Consider the following 11,248-nt stretch of genomic DNA (forward strand, 5'->3'; position numbering starts at 1 on the left):
AGTTAGTTGGTACCCAGGTGCAAAATAACAAAACAATAACAATTTCTTGTCATCAAAGATGATTTGCAGTCTTGAGAACTTTCCCATTTCTAAGATACACTTGATCTCTTTCAGAAAGGGACATGCTAATTTTTTGCTTGTTTATAAAGTTTACTGATATTAAATTTTCTGAATGAGTATCAATGAGGACCAGACCACCACACATGTCCATGGCTTGTAGTGAAAATAAATTAGGCAGTGATCATGGGAGAATGCTCAGAAAAGCAGGGGAGATGTGGATGAAAGGAAAATTACAGATATTGCCAAAGGCTTGGTGAGGAAATAATGCGTGGTGTTAAAAGCAATTGGGAATAGATTGGCAACATAAAAAAAATCTAAAATAAATTAGCAAGACAGCAAATACGTTAAACTTGAGCAAACACTGATGTGAATGATAGCAATCAGTGAAACATTTTCCTAAAACCTCAAGGTCAAGATTTAGGTGAAAAAACCTGTAACTTCAGGAATGAGCAGTTCCAGATGAGGTGTTCATCACATTTTTCCATTTCTGTATTACAACTCTGCAGGATGACTCAAGATGACTCATTTGGAAGGTCAGAGTCTGACAGACACTGGTTAATTCTTTATTCACTGGTTAATGAAATCAATTCAGGCTTTTTTGCGAAGAGTTTTAGATAAACCCCTTCAAAATTATCAACTACATTGGGAAGTCAAAATTTTTTAGCGACAACTGACTCTTGTTAGACATTTTTTGAAGTGTTGAACATAAAAACTTGAAAGTATGAGATTTTTCAATTACTGTGAAAATGAGATTGTAGTAATTTAAAAATTTACCTTTTTACTTTTAAGTATAAAAATAAGTGGTGGTTGTCCATAATTTAATATGAAATGATTATAATAAGCCAAAGTATTTATTCTTGTGCAATTCAAAAATAATCTTCCATTCATAAAACTATTGACCTGTTTTAAAACTGAATTCTGAAATTCCAGGCATTTGAAGATGTTCACCTGCAGAAAAACAAAAAAGTGAAAATTATCCTAGATTATGCTGATATCATATTTACCTACACCTTTTTTACGGAGATGCTTCTGAAATGGGTGGCTTTTGGTCTGCACAGTTATTTCACAAATTCTTGGTGTTTGCTTGACTTCATCATTGTGTGTGTAAGTATTATACTCAGCTTGTCATGCATTTTAATTTTTGATATTTTCTATCTAGAGAACTACCTCTAAATTGTGATTATGAATTAATACAAGTCTTAAAGACAGTTTCCAAAACATAAAAAATCTTCAATCCAAAAGAGGTTTTAGGACTTGAAATGGAAATTGTCAGCAATAATCAAGAAGTTGCTGAAGGAAATTTTATTTGGTGTCACCATCACTGAGGACCATGATGGTTCTAAAAACCTTTTCAATTGTAGAGGGAGAGTTCAATTAGGGATCAGAAATAAATTTAAAATAAATTGATTAAGACAATAGAAAATGTGAAGCTATTGACAGTTTGGGACTAGATGATTTTAAAGGTTCCTTCCAACCCAAACCAAATCTGGGATTTTGGCATTTAGAAAGAGAAAAAAAGTAAGAGTTCCTTCCTTGAAGGAGAAGAAATTTAGATGGCAAAGACAGTTGAAAAACATGGTTGGAAAAATAATTTACCAGGGAATTAAAGGTAGGGAAGTATCTTTTGCTTTGCATAGCACTAAACACAAATGCTGGAATCACCAAGAGTGGGGTAAGTGCAGGGTTCAGTACATTTGCTCTGAATGTAGAATATGTTAAATATTATAACCTTGTTGTATAAAAGTGAAACATTTTTCCTGTCAACATCACAGTGGGACTGTTCTGAAGTTAAATATTTTAGAATAAGAATGTCTAAACTGCTAGCTTGTGACATCAGAGTAGCTTTTGATAGACTTAGGATAGTCAGCATTGAAAGTTGTGAAGTACTAGGAAATTTCAACAGAAAGATCTAATATTATGACTATTTGCAAAGAATACCTGAGCAGTTACAGTTTTCTAATGTAAATAACAGTCCAAAACAGAGGATAAGCATGGAAATATCCAGTGGCTGAACATTGAGGCAGCAAATTCAAACAAGAAGGAAGAGACAAATCATGAACAGTGAAAAACCTAATTATTGAAATTATTTTAAATGTCTTCATTTCACTCTTAGAAATATCTAAAATGAACAAGATATATTTTTAAAAAAAATCTGTTTCCACATCCCCATCCTCCATTATTATAATAAATTCCTGTATACACTTTTGAGAATAACTATGTAGAAAATGAGAGTATTTTATCTGAATAAACCTTTCTGGTCTGGTAGTGTATGGCAATATCATAGTTATCAATTTGATTGTTATGCTAGTATTAAACAAAATTATACTAACTGTTTTTAAAAAAGTCAAATTAGAATTAATTCCATTTTATTCATGTGTTAGAAAAGAATGAGGTAAAATTATATCTATTGTTATGTTATGTTATGTTATGTTATGTTATGTTATGTTATGTTATGTTATGTTATGTTATATTATATTATATTATATTATATTATATTATATTATATTATATTATATTATATTATATTATATTATATTATATTATATTATATTATATTATATTATATTATATATAAACTTTAAATGTGTATTTTCTTCATTTGACTTAGTGTGAAATATACTGTAACTTTCATCTCAGGACTGTCTACTAATATAGATAAAATAAAATTTTGTATGCCATTTAATGATGCCAGTTCCAATTCAATGAACACAGCTGTCCTTTGTTTCCTGGGGACGAAATTCTGTTTCTGAAGATTCCTCACCTTGTTCCTCTGGGACCAGCCTGAAATCTCTCAGGACTTTCAGAGCACTGCGGCCTCTACGAGCTTTGTCAAGATTTGAAGGGATAAAGGTAAAGATATAGGGGGAGGTCTGGGTTTTTATATGGACGACAGTTTTCAGTAGATATTGAAGAAGTAAAAATCAGTGGCTTTCTGGGAAAATTGATCTGTTGAATTCAATTAATGAATTATTTTCATTAATTTCATTCAGGTTGTTGTGAATGCACTCTTTGGAGCCATCCCCTCCATCTTCAACGTTCTGCTTGTCTGCGTTGTCTTTTGGCTCCTCTTTAATGTTCTAGGAGTCAAATGGCTTGGAAGCAGGTTTTGGAAATGCACACACAAAGTAGAAAGTACTGATCACATTTATGGCAAAAATGATTGTCTTGCCTTGAATTGGACATGGACAAATGCTGTTGTAAATTTTGACAATGTCGGCATGGGTTACTTGGCTCTTCTCCAAGTGGTAAGTTCTATAAAAACATTTTCATTTTATTTTTTCTCAAGGAATGGTTTGAGCAGCCAACAAAGCCACACCATTATGGTTCTGTTTATCTTACTGTAACTGTGGATTTTTTAGCTCCCATTAATATTTTTCTCATTTATGAGCTGCTCACCTCCTCCTAAAGAACACTTGGGCACATGCAGCCTTATGTTAAAACCAAGAACACTTTCACAGCTTTTAAATTTTGTTGTAAATTTCACTTCTGTTTAAATTTTGATTAACAAACTAAGCCTGAAATAGTCTGCCTCTTACTGTATTTAAAGTTATTCTTGTTTTCTCTAATTCAGAGTGGATAAGAAAGAAAACTCATGGACCAATTTATTTAGAATTCTGTGTCTTCTTTTGTTGTAAAAAATCCTGAAGTGTTGGGGTGCTAATTCACTGAGCTCGCTAATACCCAACATAGGAGAGAAAGGCATTGTTAAAAAGTTTCCATTATCCCTGTATCTTTTCTAGATTGAGTTCTTTGCTCTGGATCCTCCAAAATGTTCTATGCTTGATAAAAATTGCAGGATGGAACCATCTGTTGTTTTGTTAGAAATTGTTTTTTTCCTTTTAAGTTATATTTGCTGGTTAAGCTGAAACTTTTTACAAAAATTTCAATTTAACGGGAGTTAGCATTAAAGCATTTGACATGAATCATGACTTTTCTTTTGTTTTCTTTTCAGGATAATTTTTTCTCTGTAATAAACTCCAGTGAATCATACTTCCAAACATATCTTAGAACTGATGCATATTTTTTGCAGCACACTTCTATTAACACATTTATATTAGCAATAGCTTTTTTTTTCTTAGTTGTAACAAACAGTGCATTTTCTTTCAGGCAACATTTAAAGGTTGGATGGATATTATGTATGCAGCAGTGGATTCACGTGAGGTATGTCACTAAAATGAAATTTTAGGTTTTTCCCTTTCCTTCTTCCCTTTTCTATCCATGCAGTCAATTTTTCAGCTGTTTGCAACACCAGATCAAAAATACAAGTGGATGAGCTTATCCAGCTAGACAGTGAAACAATAATCCTTGGAGTACCAAGTATCTGAAACTTAGATAGAAGAAACTGATCACAATAGAGTGATACCACACAAAAAGAGGGCAAGATAATATACAATTTTGTACAAATCTGATTTGGAAACAGAATATGGGTGTGCCTCTGAAGCAAATTCTCTTCCTTTTTAAACATGTGCAGTAGAACTGAAATAGCCTGCAGCTTTATCAGTTATTTGAGGTTTTCTTCCCTACATTTGACACCTTCTCTATTTCTTCCCCATTTCCATGTCCTGTTTCTCACTCTCATATTAGCACAGTGAGTTTTAACTTTTCTATATTTAGTTGACTTTGCCTTTTTTCTTGCTCATTCTATCACAGTACTCTTGACTGTAGTTAAATAGCTGCTAAATAACAATGTTGTTCTTTGTATGGCTGGTTTAAATTGCTTTTGCCTGGGATGGCATCCCAAAGGAGGGAATTCACCATTAGGTTTAATCCTGTTTTTCTAATCAGGACATTCACAGAATCCCTTCTAATTGGAACTGTATATTTATTACTAAAAAAAAATTGCTAGAGCATGATTTGTCTTTGTTTTTCATTATCTCTACAAACAGTAACAAGATAGAGCAAGTTCTACTTGTACATCTAGATAAAGGTTTAAATGTGCAGAAATAGTTTATCCTTCATGACAATTAAAAAATCTGCTATAATAAATTGGAAATGCTAAAGCTGAGATTATCTATCTCATTTTTACCAATATTATTTTTCTGGTTTGATTTTTTTTTTAACAGATGGGTCAACAGCCACAGTTCGAAGCACGCTTACATATGTATGCATTCTTTGTGGTTTTCATTATTTTTGGATCTTTCTTCATGCTGAACCTTTTCATTGGAGTGGTTATCAGCAATTTTAACCAGCAAAGGAAAAAGATAAGTACTACATGGTCTAACCCATGGTCTCCTGTAATCCCAATTTGATTAAGTGAATGCTTGCTTGACATCTAGAGATCTAACATTGTGAAATAAGTGTTTGACTAGATAAATTTAAAATAATAATGTTTCAAACCAAGTTTTGAAAACAGGAATCCCCTCTTCCTCATGGTTTTTACCTGTGAATTCTATTTTCCTGCCAAGTCCTGGGTTTGTTCTAAGTAGAGGACGAGGAAGGAGTGAGTCAAAAAAGTTACCCAGACTTTGCTACAGGAGAATGGAATTATTTCCTTCTGCTTTGAAGATTTTCTTTGGGGAACAGAAAACTCCTTTTTGCTGAGAGTGAACACCTCACAAATGTGAGCAGGGTAATCAGTCATGGAAGAAGCAGTCATGGAAGGAGTAACCTCTTCTTTCCTGGTAAAGAACCTTGAAAAGGTCTTGCTGATAGAACTTCTAAAACTAGCTACACTTTAAAAAGTCATTCATCTACAAAATGAGCCTACAGATTAATTTAATGAGGTTTTAAAAAAATTCTTCATTGGGATCCAAGCCATGACCCCAGGAGGAGGCTGTGTAGAAATTTAAATGCTGCTTAAAGCCCATGAAGCAATGACTACTTCCACTTTTCTCCTCCTAGTTGTTATATTCCCTGTTCTTGTTATTCAGTAAGAACTGGAAGGCAAAATCTTAGAATGGAAAATGCAGCAAAGAAAAGCAATAGTCATCTCTGCCTGGAATACTTCACCTTCCTTGTGCCAAGCTTGTTTATCAATTGAGTCCCGACTCATTTAAGGATTTAAGGTATCCAGAATATCAAGTGAAATTATGACAATTTATCCACTTGGAAGTCTTACAATAAATAAGCATCTTGCTCATTGAAAAAATAACAGAAAAGCAGACCCCAACAGGAGGTTTACAACTTCAAGGTTCCCATTTGGAAGGCAGAATTTCTACTGGAATCATCTATTCTTTCCATAGACTGACTTACACACCAAGTATCAAAGCATTACTGCCTTTGGTAGAGAAAAATAGAAATAAAATCCACAAGAAATTCTTTTCTCTGAATTTGGACAGAGAAAAGATGTGTAGGGATTGAGGAACAGCAGTCCAACTTCACTGTAAGAATTTCCTTTTATAACAAAGTCCCAGTTACAATAATCCCAATAGATAAAAAGATTAAGTAGTTGATAAGCTTGAACATTTGTTAGAAGTTTATGTGAATGTAACACTTTTTTTCTTTCCTTAGTACATGCTGTAACTGACATTTTTTTATTTTTCATTTTTATCTTTCATTTCTTTTCTGCTTCTTTGGCTTTTCATTGAGAGTCCATGTAGTGAAGTTAAGCAGAATTTTCAGAGGTTTTTCTGGAGTGATTCCAGTTGCAGGTGCCCTGCTGAACATTGTTTTGTGTTTGTTGTACAAAGTACTGATCACTCAATGCTTTTATGACGAGTGAGTTCTGATTACTGAGGTCCAAGTGATTGCTCAGTAATACAGGTGATGTGGATGCTCATAAAAACTTCACTGCCAGGAACTTCCCATAGAACTTGGTCCCAAAATTCTTATTCATCATCCTCTATTTACTTGCTAGTCCAGCAATCTACTTCTGCTTCTGCCTTTCCCAAAAATATAAAATATTCTTCTTCTTGATGAATCTTATGGAATTTTAAAAATAGGAAATAGATTTGCAAAACTTTGAAAAGTCTCTCACACTTGAGGGAACTGACTTGTGATCACTGCCTGGACTTGACTTTCGTGATTAACTCAGATCAGATCAAAGATCAAGGGGAAAAGGAGAAATGGTGAATACACATTTGGTCTCTGTGCTCTCTTAGGTCCCACTCAATACAAGTGTAACTTACTGTCTTTAACATAAATTTGTTGGTATTTATTTGACTTCATCTGAACAACAATGTTTATTTCTCTTTACTTAGGTGGGAAAGATCTATTTTTGACTGAGGAACAGAAAAAGTACTATAGTGCCCTAAAAAAACTTGGATCCAAGAAACCCCAAAAACCCATCCCAAGACCAGCGGTGAGGCCACCTTAAGAAGAATATGACAGAGGATATAAAGAGGATGAAATTAAAACTCAGTAGCCAGAAATTGGGAAATAAACCTTGCCCCTCATCTTCCTCAGTCAATATAGTATTTAGATTTTACTCTGTTTTATTTAAAAATTCTATCCAACACAGACATCTTGAGGGTATTAATTAAGGAAATTTGTAACCTATTTATCACCTACTGAAATGTACAAACTTTTTGAACCAGTTCATATTAAATATTTGATATTCATAACATGATCTTGGTTATTTAATTTGCATGATGTTGCTTCTGCAACTAGATTGGATTATTGCAGGTTAGAATGAATAGAGAGCAGCACATGCCCCATGGCTGGTATTTGCTTTTAAATAATCTTATGCTTTATGTCTTACATTTTCTTAAATTGAATTCCAGGCCTGTCTTTGCACAGTAAATACTCAGAGTTTTTCCTGTTTATGACATTTTAATTAGAATTGCTTATCCTAAAATATCTGCTTCAATAAGTATTTCTATTAAAAGAGCAATCATAATGTACTCTGAATGTTTTCCTGCTATGTATATTATTTTCTTAACCAATGTGCTTGGATGATGCCTGAAAATACTGAAAGTATGGTGAGGTTTTTTTGAGAGTCTAAAGAAATCACCAAAAAATGCTTCTAGCAGCTTCCTGTTAATTTATGCCATCTTAAATTCCTTTTCTAAGCCCAAATTACTGGTTAATATTTGAATGCAGGCTGGGTCTCAGAACTGGCATTAAGTAGTTCTCCTTCTCTCCACAGAACGCATTCCAAGGATTGCTGTTTGACATCGTAAATCACAAAGCTTTTGACGTCACCATTGTGATTTTCATCTGTCTAAATATGATCGTTATGATGGCAGAAAACACTGACAGACGCACCAAGGATGTTCTTAATAAAATCAACTATTTTTTTGTGGCTGTATTCACTGCAGAATGTGTCTTAAAAATACTGGCTTTAAGGCACTACTACTTTGGAAGTGGCTGGAACGTGTTTGATTTCAGTGTTGTGATCCTTTCAATAGTGAGTAAGTATCAACCACTAGATCAGGTAAAGTATCTGACTAATATTAAGCAAATTCTAGTTTGAAGTAACCACCTACATATGTTTGGTAAGCAAATTCCAGATCCATTGTACTATTTCAAACTATCTGCTAAGTAATTCCTTCTAAAAGGATGCATTTTTGTTTTCTCTTATATTTTTGCAGAGTACTAAAAGGTAAATGGAGTTTTTGAATTTTTTAAAGTATGATTTTTATTAAGGCATTAACAGAATATTAGTTTGATTCAGTAACATCTTTTTAAAGTTATTGTACTTAAACTGTTTTCTAATGTTTTATGCTTTCAATTTACACGTTGTCACAGGAAAAGAAAATTCAGGTTAAAAATACATTTGCATCAAAAATGGGGTTTAATTTAATTTTCCAGGACTTCCTTTTAAGAAGGCAGAGTCCAGTTGCAGATTTGGAAAGCTCAGGAAAATTTGGTTGCTCAACACCATGCTAAACCTGGGCCACTATTCGTGACTGAAAAAATTATTAAAACTGTCTTGTATATTTTTGGCTCTTTAAATAAGACTAGATGCTGATCATTGACTCTGCAAAGGGTCATATACAGCTCTAGTTTCTTGTACAATTTATTTTGTCCTTCCTTCTCAAGCTCAGGTCATATCATATAATAAAGGATGGGAAAGAAAAACTGCTCTGATTTCTCTGCTTCCTGCCTAAGCATGGTAGCCTTTTGCCATCCTGTACAACCCAGAAAAATTATGACTTCTTAACTCTTCTGTTTGTAATCATTTGCTTTGCTACTGTGTCACAGAATGAGGTGTTATGGAGGATAAACACTGAGACAATTTTCCTTTATTTTCTTCTTGCTCTTCTCTGATCTCATTTGAGTGCCAAGCATTATCAAAGTCTCACATTTAGGCTTTGGCCTAAAGGAGAAGCAGCGCTCAGACAGTGGCTCAGAGACAATCCCCGAGCTTCTGGCACAAGACCTGAATGGATTTTAAAGGATTTTTTTTAGGTACTTGAGCAATGAATGCATAAATTCACTCCCCAAATTAGAGAAACTGGGAAGAGCACAGCTTCCAAACTGTGCAGAAATCTTGATGCCTCTTTTATGTTGAAAGCTATTACAATTTTTCTTTTTTTACCTAAGCTTTTATCTGAGCAGTTTCAGAATTGATGATGTTTATATTGAGACCAGTGTAAAGTGATGAGTGTTACTGCCAACACCTAAAGCACAGAATATAACAAAACAGACATGAATTTGACTAACTTGACCTGGCAACATTTTGTTTTCCTTTTCCTTTTAAAGGTCTTGGAGTTTCTGAAGCGTTTCAATCTTTCTTCTCCCCGACGGTTTTGAGAACTCTTCGTTTGGCGCGGGTCGGCCGAGTCCTGAGAATTGTTCGCAAAGCCAGAGGGATTCGAACTCTTCTTTTTGCACTGCTGATGTCCCTTCCTGCCCTGGTCAACATTGGTCTTTTGCTTTTCCTGATCATGTTCATTTATGCCATCGTGGGCATGGCAAACTTTGCCTGTCTCCCCGAGGATGGTGGGATTGATGACATTTTCAACTTCAAAACATTTTGTGGTAGCATTCTCTGCCTCTTCCAAATTACCACATCAGCTGGCTGGGATAATCTTCTGGCCCCTGTGCTAAGGGAATCTGATAAATGTGCTCTCCAATTAGATGCAACAGGGACAAAGAAAAATAATTGTGTAAATAAGGGCTTTGGTATTTTATATTTTGTAAGCTATGTCATTATATCGTTCCTCATTGTTGTAAATATGTACATAGCAGTCATTTTAGAGAACTTCAATGTTGCCACTGAGGAGAGCACAGATCCTCTTTGTGAGGATGACTTTGATATGTTTTATGAGACATGGGCAAAGTTTGACCCTCTGGCGACGCAGTTTATAGATTATTCTGCTCTCTCAGACTTTGCAGATGCTCTGGCAGACCCCCTGCGCATCCCAAAGCCCAACAAAATCCAGCTCATAGCCATGGACATCCCCATAGTTAGTGGAGATAAGATCCACTGCTTGGATATCTTGCTGGCTTTCACTAAAAGGGTCTTGGGAGAAGCTGGAGATATGGATGGTCTTGAATTAAACATGGAAGAAAAGATTACAGCTAGCAATCCATCTAAAAGTTCTTACAGCCCAATTTCTTCTACCCTTAAAAGGAAACAAGAGGAAGTGTCAGCTCTTGTTATTCAAAAGGCCTTCAGGAGATATTTGAGACAACGTTCTCTTGAAAATACATCCTTGTACCATTGTAAACATAACAGTGCTGTCTTTGGACGAGAAATACAGGACAAGCAAAGTCTTCTTGAATCACTGCTTAATGAAAACCATGGGAGGAAGGCAGATAAATTACGTCCTGCTTCTTCCATATCCCTCCCTTTATTTTATGATGGTTTTGCTGAGACAGACAGCAAAAAGCTTGACACATGAGGTCACCCCTGGCTGCAGCATTTCCAGTTAAACCAATGTCACTTATTTTCAGATGGAGACCATGTTTTGATCCCACAAATACTCTAAATTTAGAATAATACTGTCAGCCTTCAAGTATTGTAATTGTTCAGATTTGCAAATCCTCCTCAAAGCACTTAAGATTTGAACAATTTGAACAATTTGAACAAACTATGTCATAGATATTAGAGGAAAATCTCTAACTATGGAATTTTTTCCCTCAGCTACTGGAGTTGGTGAGTTAATTTTTTCAGCTGTCATTTTTGTATTAGTTCATGCATTTACAGAAGAAGCCTGTAAAAGATCAGTTGTAAGCACTTATTTATAAATACACAAGGATATAGGATAAGGTCTATGTCTTTAGGGAGAACAAATTTTTCCAAAAAGGCTTTAAGGTAGCAAAGTTAAGTAATAACTGCACTTCTGTAAAAGAACTCACT

At 34.5% G+C, this 11,248-nt stretch overlaps 1 protein-coding gene across 1 annotated transcript in view; it reads left to right on the plus strand.

The window, feature by feature from the left end:
- The window catches only part of LOC134430227 (sodium channel protein type 5 subunit alpha-like), a 32,635-nt gene extending 21,845 nt beyond the window's left edge, over positions 1-10,790 (plus strand). Inside the window, exons 18-26 of the mRNA XM_063177835.1 lie at positions 991-1,184; positions 2,447-2,452; positions 2,841-2,910; positions 3,051-3,305; positions 4,168-4,221; positions 5,124-5,265; positions 7,200-7,300; positions 8,087-8,351; positions 9,646-10,790. Coding sequence (XP_063033905.1) covers positions 991-1,184; positions 2,447-2,452; positions 2,841-2,910; positions 3,051-3,305; positions 4,168-4,221; positions 5,124-5,265; positions 7,200-7,300; positions 8,087-8,351; positions 9,646-10,790 — 2,232 coding nt within the window. The remainder of the gene's footprint in view (positions 1-990; positions 1,185-2,446; positions 2,453-2,840; positions 2,911-3,050; positions 3,306-4,167; positions 4,222-5,123; positions 5,266-7,199; positions 7,301-8,086; positions 8,352-9,645) is intronic.
- Positions 10,791-11,248: the final 458 nt, after the last annotated feature.

The sequence above is a fragment of the Melospiza melodia genome, chromosome 1, assembly GCF_035770615.1.
Source record: "Melospiza melodia melodia isolate bMelMel2 chromosome 1, bMelMel2.pri, whole genome shotgun sequence".
NCBI lineage: Eukaryota > Metazoa > Chordata > Aves > Passeriformes > Passerellidae > Melospiza > Melospiza melodia.